We start from the raw sequence: 19,938 nt of genomic DNA, 5'->3' as shown, positions 1-19,938 counted from the left end.
TCTCTCCCAGTACTCGGGGTCTAGACACAGTGAGAGACTGAAACACAGAGACAGGGTTAGAATAGAGACTGAACCAGACATAGAAATAAATCCAACACAATCCCCACCCTGCACCCAGCTCTGTGTATCAGTGTCTGTCTCTCCCAGTACTCGGTGTCTAGACACAGTGAGAGACTGAAACACAGAGACAGGGTTAGAATAGAGACTGAACCAGACATAGAAATAAATCCAACACAATCCCCACCCTGCACCCAGCTCTGTGTATCTGTGTCTGTCTCTCCCAGTACTCGGGGTCTAGACACAGTGAGAGACTGAAACACAGAGACAGGGTTAGAATAGAGACTGAACCAGACATTCAAATAAATCCCAACCGAATCCCCACCCTGCACCCAGCTCTGTGTATCTGTGTCTGTCTCTCCCAGTACTCGGGGTCTAGACACAGTGAGAGAATGAAACACAGAGACAGGGTTAGAATAGAGACTGAACCAGACATAGAAATAAATCCAACACAATCCCCACCCTGCACCCAGCTCCGTGTATCTGTGTCTGTCTCTCCCAGTACTCGGGGTCTAGACACAGTGAGAGAATGAAACACAGAGACAGGGTTAGAATAGAGACTGAACCAGACATTCAAATAAATCCCAACACAATCCCCACCCTGCACCCAGCTCTGTGTATCTGTGTCTGTCTCTCCCAGTACTCGGGGTCTAGACACAGTGAGAGACTGAAACACAGAGACAGGGTTAGAATAGAGACTGAACCAGACACAGAAATAAATCCAACACAATCCCCACCCTGCACCCAGCTCTGTGTATCAGTGTCTGTCTCTCCCAGTACTCGGGGTCTAGACACAGTGAGAGACTGAAACACAGAGACAGGGTTAGAATAGAGACTGAACCAGACACAGAAATAAATCCAACACAATCCCCACCCTGCACCCAGCTCTGTGTATCAGTGTCTGTCTCTCCCAGTACTCGGGGTCTGGACAGAGCGAGAGACTGAAACACAGAGACAGGGTTAGAATAGAGACTGAACCAGACATAGAAATAAATCCAACACAATCCCCACCCTGCACCCAGCTCTGTGTATCTGTGTCTGTCTCTCCCAGTACTCGGGGTCTGGACAGAGTGAGAGACTGAAACACAGAGACAGGGTTAGAATAGAGACTGAACCAGACATAGAAATAAATCCAACACAATCCCCACCCTGCACCCAGCTCTGTGTATCAGTGTCTGTCTCTCCCAGTACTCGGTGTCTAGGCACAGTGAGAGTCTGAAACACAGAGACAGGGGTAGAATAGAGACTGAACCAGACATTCAAATAAATCCCAACCGAATCCCCACCCTGCACCCAGCTCTGTGTATCTGTGTCTGTCTCTCCCAGTACTCGGGGTCTTGACACAGTGAGAGTCTGAAACACAGAGACAGGGTTTGAATAGAGACTGAACCAGGCATAGAAATAAATCCAACACAATCCCCACCCTGCACCCAGCTCTGTGTATCTGTGTCTGTCTCTCCCAGTACTCGGGGTCTAGACACAGTGAGAGACTGAAACACAGAGACAGGGTTAGAATAGAGACTGAACCAGACATTCAAATAAATCCCAACACAATCCCCACCCTGCACCCAGCTCTGTGTATCTGTGTCTGTCTCTCCCAGTACTCGGGGTCTGGACAGAGTGAGAGACTGAAACACAGAGACAGGGTTAGAATACAGACTGAAACAGACATTCAAATAAATCCCAACCGAATCCCCACCCTGCACCCAGCTCTGTGTATCTGTGTCTGTCTCTCCCAGTACTCGGGGTCTAGACACAGTGAGAGACTGAAACACAGAGACAGGGTTAGAATAGAGACAGAACCAGACACAGAAATAAATCCAACACAATCCCCACCCTGCACCCAGCTCTGTGTATCTGTGTCTGTCTCTCCCAGTACTCGGGGTCCATACACAGTGAGAGACTGAAACACAGAGACAGGGTTAGAATAGAGACTGAACCAGACACAGAAATAAATCCAACACAATCCCCACCCTGCACCCAGCTCTGTGTATCAGTGTCTGTCTCTCCCAGTACTCGGGGTCTAGACACAGTGAGAGACTGAAACACAGAGACAGGGTTAGAATAGAGACTGAACCAGACACAGAAATAAATCCAACACAATCCCCACCCTGCACCCAGCTCTGTGTATCAGTGTCTGTCTCTCCCAGTACTCGGGGTCTGGACAGAGTGAGAGACTGAAACACAGAGACAGGGTTAGAATAGAGACTGAACCAGACATAGAAATAAATCCAACACAATCCCCACCCTGCACCCAGCTCTGTGTATCTGTGTCTGTCTCTCCCAGTACTCGGGGTCTAGACACAGTGAGAGACTGAAACACAGAGACAGGGTTAGAATAGAGACTGAACCAGACATAGAAATAAATCCAACACAATCCCCACCCTGCACCCAGCTCTGTGTATCTGTGTCTGTCTCTCCCAGTACTCGGGGTCTGGACACAGTGAGAGACTGAAACACAGAGACAGGGTTAGAATAGAGACTGAACCAGACATTCAAATAAATCCCAACCGAATCCCCACCCTGCACCCAGCTCTGTGTATCTGTGTCTGTCTCTCCCAGTACTCGGGGTCTTGACACAGTGAGAGTCTGAAACACAGAGACAGGGTTAGAATAGAGACTGAACCAGGCATAGAAATAAATCCAACACAATCCCCACCCTGCACCCAGCTCTGTGTATCTGTGTCTGTCTCTCCCAGTACTCGGGGTCTAGACACAGTGAGAGACTGAAACACAGAGACAGGGTTAGAATAGAGACTGAACCAGACATTCAAATAAATCCCAACACAATCCCCACCCTGCACCCAGCTCTGTGTATCTGTGTCTGTCTCTCCCAGTACTCGGGGTCTGGACAGAGTGAGAGACTGAAACACAGAGACAGGGTTAGAATACAGACTGAACCAGACATTCAAATAAATCCCAACCGAATCCCCACCCTGCACCCAGCTCTGTGTATCTGTGTCTGTCTCTCCCAGTACTCGGGGTCTAGACACAGTGAGAGACTGAAACACAGAGACAGGGTTAGAATAGAGACAGAACCAGACACAGAAATAAATCCAACACAATCCCCACCCTGCACCCAGCTCTGTGTATCTGTGTCTGTCTCTCCCAGTACTCGGGGTCCATACACAGTGAGAGACTGAAACACAGAGACAGGGTTAGAATAGAGACTGAACCAGACACAGAAATAAATCCAACACAATCCCCACCCTGCACCCAGCTCTGTGTATCAGTGTCTGTCTCTCCCAGTACTCGGGGTCTAGACACAGTGAGAGACTGAAACACAGAGACAGGGTTAGAATAGAGACTGAACCAGACATAGAAATAAATCCAACACAATCCCCACCCTGCACCCAGCTCTGTGTATCTGTGTCTGTCTCTCCCAGTACTCGGGGTCTAGACACAGTGAGAGACTGAAACACAGAGACAGGGTTAGAATAGAGACTGAACCAGACATAGAAATAAATCCAACACAATCCCCACCCTGCACCCAGCTCTGTGTATCTGTGTCTGTCTCTCCCAGTATTCGGGGTCCAGACACAGTGAGAGACTGAAACACAGAGACAGGGTTAGAATAGAGACTGAACCAGACATAGAAATAAATCCAACACAATCCCCACCCTGCACCCAGCTCTGTGTATCTGTGTCTGTCCCTCCCAGTACTCGGGGTCTAGACACAGTGAGAGACTGAAACACAGAGACAGGGTTAGAATAGAGACTGAACCAGACATAGAAATAAATCCAACACAATCCCCACCCTGCACCCAGCTCTGTGTATCTGTGTCTGTCTCTCCCAGTACTCGGGGTCTGGACACAGTGAGAGAATGAAACACAGAGACAGGGTCAGAATAGAGACTGAACCAGACATAGAAATAAATCCAACACAATCTGCACCCTGCACCCAGCTCTGTGTATCTGTGTCTGTCTCTCCCAGTACTCGGGGTCTAGACACAGTGAGAGACTGAAACACAGAGACAGGGTTAGAATAGAGACTGAACCAGACATTCAAATAAATCCCAACCGAATCCCCACCCTGCACCCAGCTCCGTGTATCTGTGTCTGTCTCTCCCAGTACTCGGGGTCTTGACACAGTGAGAGACTGAAACACAGAGACAGGGTTAGAATAGAGACTGAACCAGACATTCAAATAAATCCCAACACAATCCCCACCCTGCACCCAGCTCTGTGTATGTGTGTCTGTCTCTCCCAGTACTCGGTGTCTAGGCACAGTGAGAGTCTGAAACACAGAGACAGGGTTAGAATAGAGACTGAACCAGGCATAGAAATAAATCCAACACAATCCCCACCCTGCACCCAGCTCTGTGTATCAGTGTCTGTCTCTCCCAGTACTCGGGGTCAAGACACAGTGAGAGAATGAAACACAGAGACAGGGTTAGAATAGAGACTGAACCAGACATTCAAATAAATCCCAACACAATCCCCACCCTGCACCCAGCTCTGTGTATCTGTGTCTGTCTCTCCCAGTACTCGGGGTCTGGACACAGTGAGAGACTGAAACACAGAGACAGGGTTAGAATAGAGACTGAACCAGACACAGAAATAAATCCAACACAATCCCCACCCTGCACCCAGCTCTGTGTATCAGTGTCTGTCTCTCCCAGTACTCGGGGTCTAGACACAGTGAGAGACTGAAACACAGAGACAGGGTTAGAATACAGACTGAACCAGACAGAGAAATAAATCCAACACAATCCCCACCCTGCACAAAGCTCTGTGTATCAGTGTCTGTCTCTCCCAGTACTCGGGCTCTGGACAGAGTGAGAGACTGAAACACAGAGACAGGGTGAGAATAGAGACTGAACCAGACATAGAAATAAATCCAACACAATCCCCACCCTGCACCCAGCTCTGTGTATCTGTGTCTGTCTCTCCCAGTACTCGGGGTCTGGACACAGTGAGAGAGTGAAACACAGAGACAGGGTTAGAATAGAGACTGAACCAGACATAGAAATAAATCCAACACAATCCCCACCCTGCACCCAGCTCTGTGTATCTGTGTCTGTCTCTCCCAGTACTCGGGGTCTAGACACAGTGAGAGACTGAAACACAGAGACAGGGTTAGAATACAGACTGAACCACACATAGAAATAAATACAACACAATCCCCACCCTGCACCCAGCTCTGTGTATCTGTGTCTGTCTCTCCCAGTACTCAGGGACTGGACACAGTGAGAGACTGAAACACAGAGACAGGGTTAGAATACAGACTGAACCAGACACAGAAATAAATGCAACACAATCCCCACCCTGCACTCAGCTCTGTGTATCTGTGTGTCTCTCTCCCAGTACTCGGGCTCTGGACAGAGTGAGAGACTGAAACACAGAGACAGGGTGAGAATAGAGACTGAACCAGACACAGAGATAAATCCAACAAATTCCCCACCCTGCACCCAGCTCTGTGTATCTGTGTCTGTCTCTCCCAGTACTCGGGGTCTAGACACAGTGAGAGACTGAAACACAGAGACAGGGTTAGAATAGAGACTGAACCAGACACAGAAATAAATCCAACACAATCCCCACCCTGCACTCAGCTCTGTGTATCTGTGTCTGTCTCTCCCAGTACTCGGGGTCTGGACAGAGTGAGAGACTGAAACACAGAGACAGGGTTAGAATAGAGACTGAACCAGACACAGAGATAAATCCAACACAATCCCCACCCTGCACCCAGCTTTGTGTATCTGTGTCTGTCTCTCCCAGTACTCGGGGTCTGGACAGAGTGAGAGACTGAAACACAGAGACAGGGTTAGAATAGAGACTGAACCAGACACAGAAATAAATCCAACACAATCCCCACCCTGCACCCAGCTCTGTGTATCTGTGTCTGTCTCTCCCAATACTCGGGCTCTGGTCAGAGTGAGAGACTGAAACACAGAGACAGGGTTAGAATACAGACTGAACCAGACAGAGAAATAAATCAAACACAATCCCCACCCTGCACCCAGCTCTGTGTATCTGTGTCTGTCTCTCCCAGTACTCGGGGTCTGGACACAGTGAGAGAGTGAAACACAGAGACAGGGTTAGAATAGAGACTGAACCAGACACAGAAATAAATCCAACACAATCCCCACCCTGCACCCAGCTCTGTGTATCTGTGTCTGTCTCTCCCAGTACTCGGGGTCTGGACAGATTGAGAGACTGAAACACAGAGACAGGGTGAGAATAGAGACTGAACCAGACATAGAAATAAATCCAACACAATCCCCACCCTGCACCCAGCTCTGTGTATCAGTGTCTGTCTCTCCCAGTACTCGGGGTCTGGACACAGTGAGAGAGTGAAACACAGAGACAGGGTTAGAATAGAGACTGAACCAGACAGAGAAATAAATCCAACACAATCCCCACCCTGCACCCAGCTCTGTGTATCTGTGTCTGTCTCTCTCAGTACTCGGGCTCTGGACAGAGTGAGAGACTGAAACCCAGAGACAGGAATAGATTAGAGACTGAACCAGACACAGAAATAAATGCAACACAATCCCCACCCTGCACCCAGCTCCGTGTATCTGTGTCTGTCTCTCCCAGTACTCGGGCTCTGGACAGAGTGAGAGACTGAAACACAGAGACAGGGTGAGAATAGAGACTGAACCAGACATAGAAATAAATCCAACACAATCCCCACTCTGCACCCAGCTCTGTGTATCTGTGTCTGTCTCTCCCAGTACTCGGGGTCTGGACAGAGTGAGAGACTGAAACACAGAGACAGGGTTAGAATAGAGACTGAACCAGACACAGAAATAAATCCGACACAATCCCCACCCTGCACCCAGCTCTGTGTATCTGTGTCTGTCTCTCCCAGTACTCGGGCTCTGGACAGAGTGAGAGACTGAAACCCAGAGACAGGAATAGATTAGAGACTGAACCAGACACAGAAATAAATGCAACACAATCCCCACCCTGCACCCAGCTCCGTGTATCTGTGTCTGTCTCTCCCAGTACTCGGGCTCTGGACAGAGTGAGAGACTGAAACACAGAGACAGGGTGAGAATAGAGACTGAACCAGACATAGAAATAAATCCAACACAATCCCCACTCTGCACCCTGCTCTGTGTATCTGTGTCTGTCTCTCCCAGTACTCGGGGTCTGGACAGAGTGAGAGACTGAAACACAGAGACAGGGTTAGAATAGAGACTGAAACAGACACAGAAATAAATCCAACACAATCACCACCCTGCACCCCGCTCCGTGTATCTGTGTCTGTCTCTCCCAGTACTCGGGTTCTGGACAGAGTGAGAGACTGAAACACAGAGACAGGGTTAGAATAGAGACTGAACCAGACATTCAAATAAATCCCAACACAATCCCCACCCTGCACCCAGCTCTGTGTATCTGTGTCTGTCTCTCCCAGTACTCGGGGTCTAGACACAGTGAGAGACTGAAACCCAGAGACAGGAATAGATTAGAGACTGAACCAGACACAGAAATAAATGCAACACAATCCCCACCCTGCACCCAGCTCTGTGTATCTGTGTCTGTCTCTCCCAGTACTCGGGGTCTAGACACAGTGAGAGACTGAAACCCAGAGACAGGAATAGATTAGAGACTGAACCAGACACAGAAATAAATGCAACACAATCCCCACCCTGCACCCAGCTCTGTGTATCTGTGTCTGTCTCTCCCAGTACTCGGGGTCTAGACACAGTGAGAGACTGAAACACAAAGAAAGGGTTACAATAGAGACTGAGGCAGACAGAGAAATAAATCCAACACAATCCCCACCCTGCACCCAGCTCTGGGTATCTGTGTCTGTCTCTCCCAGTACTCGGGGTCTGGACACAGTGAGAGACTGAAACACAAAGACAGGGTTAGAATAGAGACTGAACCAGACACAGAAATAAATGCAACACAATCCCCACCCTGCACCCAGCTCTGTGTATCTGTGTCTGTCTCTCCCAGTACTCGGGGTCTAGACACAGTGAGAGACTGAAACACAGAGACAGGGTTAGAATAGAGACTGAACCAGACATTCAAATAAATCCCAACCGAATCCCCACCCTGCACCCAGCTCCGTGTATCTGTGTCTGTCTCTCCCAGTACTCGGGGTCTTGACACAGTGAGAGACTGAAACACAGAGACAGGGTTAGAATAGAGACTGAACCAGACATTCAAATAAATCCCAACACAATCCCCACCCTGCACCCAGCTCTGTGTATCTGTGTCTGTCTCTCCCAGTACTCGGTGTCTAGACACAGTGAGAGTCTGAAACACAGAGACAGGGTTAGAATAGAGACTGAACCAGGCATAGAAATAAATCCAACACAATCCCCACCCTGCACCCAGCTCTGTGTATCAGTGTCTGTCTCTCCCAGTACTCGAGGTCAAGACACAGTGAGAGAATGAAACACAGAGACAGGGTTAGAATAGAGACTGAACCAGACATTCAAATAAATCCCAACAGAATCCCCACCCTGCACCCAGCTCTGTGTATCTGTGTCTGTCTCTCCCAGTACTCGGGGTCTGGACACAGTGAGAGACTGAAACACAGAGACAGGGTTAGAATAGAGACTGAACCAGACACAGAAATAAATCCAACACAATCCCCACCCTGCACCCAGCTCAGTGTATCAGTGTCTGTCTCTCCCAGTACTCGGGGTCTGGACACAGTGAGAGACTGAAACACAGAGACAGGGTTAGAATACAGACTGAACCAGACAGAGAAATAAATCCAACACAATCCCCACCCTGCACAAAGCTCTGTGTATCTGTGTCTGTCTCTCCCAGTACTCGGGCTCTGGACAGAGTGAGAGACTGAAACACAGAGACAGGGTGAGAATAGAGACTGAACCAGACATAGAAATAAATCCAACACAATCCCCACCCTGCACCCAGCTCTGTGTATCTGTGTCTGTCTCTCCCAGTACTCGGGGTCTAGACACAGTGAGAGACTGAAACACAGAGACAGGGTTAGAATAGAGACTGAACCAGACACAGAAATAAATACAACACAATCCCCACCCTGCACCCAGCTCTGTGTATCAGTGTCTGTCTCTCCCAGTACTCAGGGACTGGACACAGTGAGAGACTGAAACACAGAGACAGGGTTAGAATACAGACTGAACCAGACACAGAAATAAATGCAACACAATCCCCACCCTGCACTCAGCTCTGTGTATCTGTGTGTCTCTCTCCCAGTACTCGGGCTCTGGACAGAGTGAGAGACTGAAACACAGAGACAGGGTGAGAATAGAGACTGAACCAGACACAGAGATAAATCCAACACAATCCCCACCCTGCACCCAGCTCTGTGTATCTGTGTCTGTCTCTCCCAGTACTCGGGGTCTAGACACAGTGAGAGACTGAAACACAGAGACAGGGTTAGAATAGAGACTGAACCAGACACAGAAATAAATCCAACACAATCCCCACCCTGCACCCAGCTCTGTGTATCTGTGTCTGTCTCTCCCAGTACTCGGGGTCTGGACAGAGTGAGAGACTGAAACACAGAGACAGGGTTAGAATAGAGACTGAACCAGACACAGAGATAAATCCAACACAATCCCCACCCTGCACCCAGCTCTGTGTATCTGTGTCTGTCTCTCCCAGTACTCGGGGTCTGGACAGAGTGAGAGACTGAAACACAGAGACAGGGTTAGAATAGAGACTGAACCAGACACAGAGATAAATCCAACACAATCCCCACCCTGCACCCAGCTCCATGTATCTGTGTCTGTCTCTCCCAGTACTCGGGCTCTGGACAGAGTGAGAGACTGAAACACAGAGACAGGGTGAGAATAGAGACTGAACCAGACATAGAAATAAATCCAACACAATCCCCACTCTGCACCCAGCTCTGTGTATCTGTGTCTGTCTCTCCCAGTACTCGGGGTCTGGACAGAGTGAGAGACTGAAACACAGAGACAGGGTTAGAATAGAGACTGAACCAGACATAGAAATAAATCCAACACAATCCCCACCCTGCACCCAGCTCTGTGTATCAGTGTCTGTCTCTCCCAGTACTCGGGGTCTAGACACAGTGAGAGACTGAAACACAGAGACAGGGTTAGAATAGAGACTGAACCAGACATAGAAATAAATCCAACACAATCCCCACCCTGCACCCAGCTCTGTGTATCTGTGTCTGTCTCTCCCAGTACTCGGGGTCTAGACACAGTGAGAGAATGAAACACAGAGACAGGGTTAGAATAGAGACTGAAACAGACAGAGAAATAAATCCAACACAATCCCCACCCTGCACCCAGCTCTGTGTATCTGTGTCTGTCTCTCCCAGTACTCGGGGTCTAGACACAGTGAGAGACTGAAACACTGAGACAGGGTTAGAATAGAGACTGAAACAGACAGAGAAATAAATCCAACACAATCCCCACCCTGCACCCAGCTCTGTGTATCTGTGTCTGTCTCTCCCAGTACTCGGGGTCTAGACACAGTGAGAGACTGAAACACAGAGACAGGGTTAGAATAGAGACTGAACCAGACATAGAAATAAATCCAACACAATCCCCACCCTGCACCCAGCTCTGTGTATCTGTGTCTGTCTCTCCCAGTACTCGGGGTCTGGACAGAGTGAGAGACTGTAACCCAGAGACAGGAATAGATTAGAGACTGAACCAGACACAGAAATAAATGCAACACAATCCCCACCCTGCACCCAGCTCCGTGTATCTGTGTCTGTCTCTCCCAGTACTCGGGCTCTGGACAGAGTGAGAGACTGAAACACAGAGACAGGGTGAGAATAGAGACTGAACCAGACATAGAAATAAATCCAACACAATCCCCACTCTGCACCCAGCTCTGTGTATCTGTGTCTGTCTCTCCCAGTACTCGGGGTCTGGACAGAGTGAGAGACTGAAACACAGAGACAGGGTTAGAATAGAGACTGAAACAGACACAGAAATAAATCCAACACAATCACCACCCTGCACCCCGCTCCGTGTATCTGTGTCTGTCTCTCCCAGTACTCGGGGTCGAGACACAGTGAGAGACTGAAACACAGAGACAGGGTTAGAATAGAGACTGAACCAGACACAGAAATAAATGCAACACAATCCTCACCCTGCACCCAGCTCTGTGTATCTGTGTCTGTCTCTCCCAGTACTCGGGGTCTAGACACAGTGAGAGACTGAAACACAGAGACAGGGTTAGAATAGAGACTGAACCAGACACAGAAATAAATGCAACACAATCCCCACCCTGCACCCAGCTCTGTGTATCTGTGTCTGTCTCTCCCAGTACTCGGGGTCTAGACACAGTGAGAGACTGAAACACAGAGACAGGGTTAGAATAGAGACTGAACCAGACATAGAAATAAATCCCAACACAATCCCCACCCTGCACCCACCTCCATGTATCTGTGTCAGTCTCTCCCAGAACTCGGGTTCTGGACAGAGTGAGAGACTGAAACACAGAGACAGGGTTAGAATAGAGACTGAACCAGACATTCAAATAAATCCCAACACAATCCCCACCCCGCACCCAGCTCTGTGTATCTGTGTCTGTCTCTCCCAGTACTCGGTGTCTGGACACAGTGAGAGTCTGAAACACAGAGACAGGGTTAGAATAGAGACTGAACCAGACACAGAAATAAATGCAACACAATCCCCACCCTGCACCCAGCTCTGTGTATCTGTGTCTGTCTCTCCCAGTACTCGGGGTCTAGACACAGTGAGAGACTGAAACCCAGAGACAGGAATAGATTAGAGACTGAACCAGACACAGAAATAAATGCAACACAATCCCCACCCTGCACTCAGCTCTGTGTATCTGTGTGTCTCTCTCCCAGTACTCGGGCTCTGGACAGAGTGAGAGACTGAAACACAGAGACAGGGTGAGAATAGAGACTGAACCAGACACAGAGATAAATCCAACACAATCCCCACCCTGCACCCAGCTCTGTGTATCTGTGTCTGTCTCTCCCAGTACTCGGGGTCTAGACACAGTGAGAGACTGAAACACAGAGACAGGGTTAGAATAGAGACTGAACCAGACACAGAAATAAATCCAACATAATCCCCACCCTGCACCCAGCTCTGTGTATCTGTGTCTGTCTCTCCCAGTACTCGGGGTCTGGACAGAGTGAGAGACTGAAACACAGAGACAGGGTTAGAATAGAGACTGAACCAGACACAGAGATAAATCCAACACAATCCCCACCCTGCACCCAGCTTTGTGTATCTGTGTCTGTCTCTCCCAGTACTCGGGGTCTGGACAGAGTGAGAGACTGAAACACAGAGACAGGGTTAGAATAGAGACTGAACCAGACACAGAGATAAATCCAACACAATCCCCACCCTGCACCCAGCTCCATGTATCTGTGTCTGTCTCTCCCAGTACTCGGGCTCTGGACAGAGTGAGAGACTGAAACACAGAGACAGGGTGAGAATAGAGACTGAACCAGACATAGAAATAAATCCAACACAATCCCCACTCTGCACCCAGCTCTGTGTATCTATGTCTGTCTCTCCCAGTACTCGGGGTCTAGACACAGTGAGAGACTGAAACACAGAGACAGGGTTAGAATAGAGACTGAACCAGACATAGAAATAAATCCAACACAATCCCCACCCTGCACCCAGCTCTGTGTATCTGTGTCTGTCTCTCCCAGTACTCGGGGTCTAGACACAGTGAGAGACTGAAACACAGAGACAGGGTTAGAATAGAGACTGAACCAGACATAGAAATAAATCCAACACAATCCCCACCCTGCACCCAGCTCTGTGTATCTGTGTCTGTCTCTCCCAGTACTCGGGGTCTAGACACAGTGAGAGACTGAAACACAGAGACAGGGTTACAATAGAGACTGAACCAGACACAGAAATAAATCCAACACAATCCCCACCCTGCACCCAGCTCTGTGTATCTGTGTCTGTCTCTCCCAGTACTCGGGGTCTAGACACAGTGAGAGACTGAAACACAGAGACAGGGTTAGAATAGAGACTGAACCAGACATAGAAATAAATCCAACACAATCCCCACCCTGCACCCAGCTCTGTGTATCTGTGTCTGTCTCTCCCAGTACTCGGGGTCTAGACACAGTGAGAGACTGAAACACAGAGACAGGGTTAGAATAGAGACTGAACCAGACATAGAAATAAATCCAACACAATCCCCACCCTGCACCCAGCTCTGTGTATCTGTGTCTGTCTCTCCCAGTACTCGGGCTCTAGACACAGTGAGAGACTGAAACACAGAGACAGGGTTAGAATAGAGACTGAACCAGACATAGAAATAAATCCAACACAATCCCCACCCTGCACCCAGCTCTGTGTATCTGTGTCTGTCTCTCCCAGTACTCGGGGTCTGGACAGATTGAGAGACTGAAACACAGAGACAGGGTGAGAATAGAGACTGAACCAGACATAGAAATAAATCCAACACAATCCCCACCCTGCACCCAGCTCTGTGTATCTGTGTCTGTCTCTCCCAGTACTCGGGGTCTAGACACAGTGAGAGACTGAAACACTGAGACAGGGTTAGAATAGAGACTGAAACAGACAGAGAAATAAATCCAACACAATCCCCACCCTGCACCCAGCTCTGTGTATCTGTGTCTGTCTCTCCCAGTACTCGGGGTCTAGACACAGTGAGAGACTGAAACACAGAGACAGGGTTAGAATAGAGACTGAACCAGACATAGAAATAAATCCAACACAATCCCCACCCTGCACCCAGCTCTGTGTATCTGTGTCTGTCTCTCCCAGTACTCGGGCTCTGGACAGAGTGAGAGACTGAAACCCAGAGACAGGAATAGATTAGAGACTGAACCAGACACAGAAATAAATGCAACACAATCCCCACCCTGCACCCAGCTCCGTGTATCTGTGTCTGTCTCTCCCAGTACTCGGGCTCTGGACAGAGTGAGAGACTGAAACACAGAGACAGGGTGAGAATAGAGACTGAACCAGACATAGAAATAAATCCAACACAATCCCCACTCTGCACCCAGCTCTGTGTATCTGTGTCTGTCTCTCCCAGTACTCGGGGTCTGGACAGAGTGAGAGACTGAAACACAGAGACAGGGTTAGAATAGAGACTGAAACAGACACAGAAATAAATCCAACACAATCACCACCCTGCACCCCGCTCCGTGTATCTGTGTCTGTCTCTCCCAGTACTCGGGGTCTAGACACAGTGAGAGACTGAAACACGGAGACAGGGTTAGAATAGAGACTGAACCAGACACAGAAATAAATGCAACACAATCCTCACCCTGCACCCAGCTCTGTGTATCTGTGTCTGTCTCTCCCAGTACTCGGGGTCTAGACACAGTGAGAGACTGAAACACAGAGACAGGGTTAGAATAGAGACTGAACCAGACACAGAAATAAGTGCAACACAATCCCCACCCTGCACCCAGCTCCATGTATCTGTGTCAGTCTCTCCCAGAACTCGGGTTCTGGACAGAGTGAGAGACTGAAACACAGAGACAGGGTTAGAATAGAGACTGAACCAGACATTCAAATAAATCCCAACACAATCCCCACCCCGCACCCAGCTCTGTGTATCTGTGTCTGTCTCTCCCAGTACTCGGTGTCTGGACACAGTGAGAGTCTGAAACACAGAGACAGGGTTAGAATAGAGACTGAACCAGACACAGAAATAAATGCAACACAATCCCCACCCTGCACCCAGCTCTGTGTATCTGTGTCTGTCTCTCCCAGTACTCGGGGTCTAGACACAGTGAGAGACTGAAACACAAAGACAGGGTTACAATAGAGACTGAGGCAGACAGAGAAATAAATCCAACACAATCCCCACCCTGCACCCAGCTCGGTGTATCTGTGTCTGTCTCTCCCAGTACTCGGGGTCTAGACACAGTGAGAGAATGAAACACAGAGACAGGGTTAGAATAGAGACTGAACCAGACATAGAAATAAATCCAACACAATCCCCACCCTGCACCCAGCTCTGTGTATCTGTGTCTGTCTCTCCCAGTACTCGGGGTCTAGACACAGTGAGAGACTGAAACACAAAGACAGGGTTAGAATAGAGACTGAACCAGACACAGAAATAAATGCAACACAATCCCCACCCTGCACCCAGCTCTGTGTATCTGTGTCTGTCTCTCCCAGTACTCGGGGTCTAGACACAGTGAGAGACTGAAACCCAGAGACAGGAATAGATTAGAGACTGAACCAGACACAGAAATAAATGCAACACAATCCCCACCCTGCACCCAGCTCTGTGTATCTGTGTCTGTCTCTCCCAGTACTCGGGGTCTAGACACAGTGAGAGACTGAAACACAAAGACAGGGTTACAATAGAGACTGAGGCAGACAGAGAAATAAATCCAACACAATCCCCACCCTGCACCCAGCTCTGGGTATCTGTGTCTGTCTCTCCCAGTACTCGGGGTCTGGACACAGTGAGAGACTGAAACACAAAGACAGGGTTAGAATAGAGACTGAACCAGACACAGAAATAAATGCAACACAATCCCCACCCTGCACCCAGCTCTGTGTATCTGTGTCTGTCTCTCCCAGTACTCGGAGTCTGGACACAGTGAGAGTCTGAAACACAGAGACAGGGTTAGAATAGAGACTGAATCAGACATAGAAATAAATACAACACAATCCCCACCCTGCACCCAGCTCTGTGTATCTGTGTCTGTCTCTCCCAGTACTCGGGGTCTGGACACAGTGAAAGAGTGAAACACAGAGACAGGGTTAGAATAGAGACAGAACCAGACATAGAAATAAATCCAACACAATCCCCACCCTGCACCCAGCTCTGTGTAACTGAGTCTGTCTCTCCCAGTACTCGGGGTCTAGACACAGTGAGAGTCTGAAACACAGAGACAGGGTTAGAATAGAGACTGAACCAGACATTCAAATAAATCCCAACACAATCCCCACCCTGCACCCAGCTCTGTGTATCGGTTTCTGTCTCTCCCAGTACTCGGGGTCTAGACACAGTGAAAGACTGAAACACAGAGACAGGTTTAGAATAGAGACTGAACCAGACACAGAAATAAATCCAACACAATCCCCACCCTGCACCCAGCTCTGTGTATCTGTGTCTGTCTCTCCCAGTACTCGGGGTCTAGACACAGTGAGAGACTGAAACACAGAGACAGGGTTAGAATAGAGACTGAACCAGACATAGAAATAAATCCAACACAGTCCCCACCCTGCACCCAGCTCTGTGTATCTGTGTCTGTCTCTCCCAGTACTCGGGGTCTAGACACAGTGAGAGACTGAAACACAGAGACAGGGTTAGAATAGAGACTGAACCAGACATAGAAATAAATCCAACACAATCCCCACCCTGCACCCAGCTCTGTGTATCTGTGTCTGTCTCTCCCAGTACTCGGGGTCTAGACACAGTGAGAGAGTGAAACACAGAGACAGGGTTAGAATAGAGACTGAACCAGACACAGAAATAAATCCAACACAATCCCCACCCTGCACCCAGCTCTGTGTATCTGTGTCTGTCTCTCCCAGTACTCGGGGTCTAGACACAGTGAGAGAGTGAAACACAGAGACAGGGTTAGAATAGAGACTGAGCCAGACACAGAAATAAATCGACGTAGAGGTATCTCTGCAGGGTCTGAAGGAGGAGACTCGACGTACAGGTATCTCTACAGGGTCTGAAGGAGGAGACTCGACGTACAGGTATCTCTGCAGGGTCTGAAGGAGGAGACTCGACGTACAGGTATCTCTGCAGGGTCTGAAGGAGGAGACTCGACGTACAGGTATCTCTACAGTGTCTGAAGGAGGTGGCTCGACGTACAGGTATCTCTGCAGGATCTGAAGGAGGAGACGCGACGTACAGGTATCTCTGCAGGGTCTCAAGGAGGAGGCTCGACGTACAGGTATCTCTGCAGGGTCTGAAGGAGGAGGCTCGATGTACAGGTATCTCTGCAGGGTCTGAAGGAGGAGGCTCGACGTACAGGTATCTCTGCAGGGTGTCAAGGAGGAGGCTCGACGTACAGGTATCTCTGCAGGGTCTGAAGAAGGAGGCTCGACGTACAGGTATCTCTGCAGCGTCTGAAGAAGGAGACTCGACGTACAGGTATCTCTGCAGCGTCTGAAGGAGGAGACTCGACGTACAGGTATCTCTGCAGCGTCTGAAGAAGGAGACTCGACGTACAGGTATCTCTGCAGGGCCTGAAGGAGGAGACTCGACGTACAGGTATCTCTGCAGGGTCTGAAGGAGGAGGCTCGACGTACAGGTATCTCTGCAGGGTCTGAAGGAGGAGGCTCGACGTACAGGTATCTCTGCAGCGTCTGAAGAAGGAGTTTCGACGTACAGGTATCTCTGCAGGGCCTGAAGGAGGAGACTCGACGTACAGGTATCTCTGCAGGGTCTGAAGGAGGAGGCTCGACGTACAGGTATCTCTGCAGGGTCTGAATGTGGAAAGTCTCTGCCTCACCAGAATTTACAGCAGCACAATTGAATTCCGAAGTAATACCCGTAAACTGAACATAATTAAACCCTCAATTAATCGACAATTAATACCAAGCATTCGATAGTGAGAAACTGCTCCCTCTGGTGCTCAAATCAGGAACAAGAGGCATCATCTTAAAATTCGAGCGAGGCCATTTCGGAGGGAATTCAGGAAACAATATCCCATATAAAGAGCAGTGGATATCGGGAACTCTTCCCCCTCCCCACCCCCCCACCCCCCCCCCCCCCCCCAAGGCTGTGGATGTGGAGGCTCAACTGAACCTTTCAAAACTGAGAGAGATTTTTACAAAAGCAAAATACTGAGGATGTTGGAAATCTGAAATAAAAATAGAAGATGCTGGAAATACACAGCAGGTTTAGCAGCATCTGTAGAGAGAGAGAAACAGAGTGAATGTTTCAGTTCAATAACCTTTTATCAGAACGTTGTTTCTCTCTCCATCGTTAGCTTTTTATTTGGAAAGGATGTCACGGGATAGCGAGCAAAGGTACAGATCAGACATGATTTCATTGGCTGGTGGGAGAGACTGGAGGGGCTGAAAAACCTCCTGTTGTTGTGTTCCTGTCTCCATCCCAGCCTGGCACCAAACCCGCTCAGATCCCAATACCAACTGACCAAGGGTTAATACCCCAATACACAGCCTGGCACCAAACCCGCTCAGACCCCAATACCAACTGACCAAGGGTTAATACCCCAGTACACAGCCTGGCACCAAACCCGCTCAGACCCCAATACCAACTGACCAAGGGTTAATACCCCAATACACAGCCTGGCACCAAACCCGCTCAGACCCCAATACCAACTGACCAAGGGTTAATACCCCAGTACACAACCTGGCACCAAAACCCGTTCAGACCCCAATACCAACTGACCAAGGGTTAATACCCCAGTACACAGCCTGGCACCAAACCCGCTCAGACCCTAATACCAACTGACCAAGGGTTAATACCCCAGTACACAGCCTGGCACCAAAACCCGCTCAGACCCCAATACCAACTGACCAAGGGTTAATACCCCAATACACAGCCTGGCACCAAACCCGCTCAGACCCCAATACCAACTGACCAAGGGTTAATACCCCAGTACACAGCCTGGCACCAAACCCGCTCAGATCCCAATACCAACTGACCAAGGGTTAATACCCCAGTACACAGCCTGGCACCAAACCCGCTCAGACCCCAATACCAACTGACCAAGGGTTAATACCCCAGTACACAGCCTGGCACCAAACCCGCTCAGACCCCAATACCAACTGACCAAGGGTTAATACCCCAATACACAGCCCGGCACCAAACCCGTTCAGACCCCAAGACCAACTGACCAAGGGTTAATACCCCAATACACAGCCTGGCACCGAGACCCTTTCAGACCTCAATACCAACTGATCAAGGGTTAATACCCCAGCACACAGCCTGGCACTGAGACCCTCTCAGACCCGAACACCCACCTGCAGAGACCCCTCCACACAGAAGGACGAGCACTGTCAGTTCAATCATTGCTGCTTTGCTTGATGGGCTGGCAATCCTTTCCGAAGAAACTGTCTTCCCTCTGTCCGTGAGCTGTGTCCAGTGCAGATCCTGTGCTTCCTGGACTGTGTCTCTGTGCCCAGTGTGGATCCTGTTCCTCCTGGACTGTGTCTCTGTGTGCCCAGTGTGGATCCTGTTCCTCCTGGACTGTGTCTTTGTGCCCAGTGTGGATCCTGTGCTTCCTGGACTGTGTCTCTGTGCCCACTGCGGATCCTGTTCCTGCTGGACTGTGTCTCTGTGCCCAGTGTGGATCCTGTGCCTCCTGGACTGTGTCTCTGTGCCCACTGTGGATCCTGTTCCTCCTGGACTTTGTCTCTGTACCCAGTGCGGATCCTGTGCTTCCTGGACTGTGTCTCTGTGCCCACTGCGGATCCTGTTCCTGCTGGACTGTGTCTCTGTGCCCAGTGTGGATCCTGTTCCTCCTGGACTGTGTCTCTGTGCCCACTGCGGATCCTGTTCCTGCTGGACTGTGTCTCTGTGCCCAGTGTGGATCCTGTTCCTGCTGGACTGTGTCTCTGTGCCCAGTGTGGATCCTGTTCCTGCTGGACTGTATCTCTGTGCCCAGTGCGGATCCTGTGCTTCCTGGATTATCTCTTTGCACTCAGTGCTTTGTGTCTGTGCACTTTGCCCAGTGCTGATGGTAATAAATTCAGACACCTCAATTCTGATTGGTTCAATGGTATGTCTGTGTCAATTCAAATAGAAACAATCTGTGAGTCAGCAGACAGTAGGAGGGTTGTGGAGTTTGAGGTGGTGTCGAAATAACATTACAAATGTCTTGAATTATCGAATCCCCAAGCCAAGCTGTTCCAGTACAGCTACAACACTGATATCTACCCAGCAACATAGAAAATTGCCCAGGCACGTCCTGTCCACAAAACAGCAGGACAAATCCAACCCAGCCAATTACTGCCCTATCAGTCTACTCTTAATCATCAGTGATGGAAGGTGTCATTGACAGTGCCATCAAGCGCCACA

General features: G+C 49.4%; 1 protein-coding gene across 1 annotated transcript in view; it reads right to left on the bottom strand.

The window, feature by feature from the left end:
* LOC137345671 (class I histocompatibility antigen, F10 alpha chain-like) overlaps positions 1-19,559 on the bottom strand; it is a 115,591-nt gene extending 96,032 nt beyond the window's left edge. Inside the window, exon 1 of the mRNA XM_068008934.1 lies at positions 18,882-19,559. Within this exon, the coding sequence (XP_067865035.1) occupies positions 18,882-18,930 (49 nt within the window). The 5' untranslated portion in view covers positions 18,931-19,559. The remainder of the gene's footprint in view (positions 1-18,881) is intronic.
* Positions 19,560-19,938: the final 379 nt, after the last annotated feature.

Source organism: Heterodontus francisci, chromosome 29, assembly GCF_036365525.1.
Source record: "Heterodontus francisci isolate sHetFra1 chromosome 29, sHetFra1.hap1, whole genome shotgun sequence".
NCBI classification, from domain to species: domain Eukaryota; kingdom Metazoa; phylum Chordata; class Chondrichthyes; order Heterodontiformes; family Heterodontidae; genus Heterodontus; species Heterodontus francisci.
This window is presented reverse-complemented; position numbering and strand designations above follow the sequence as displayed.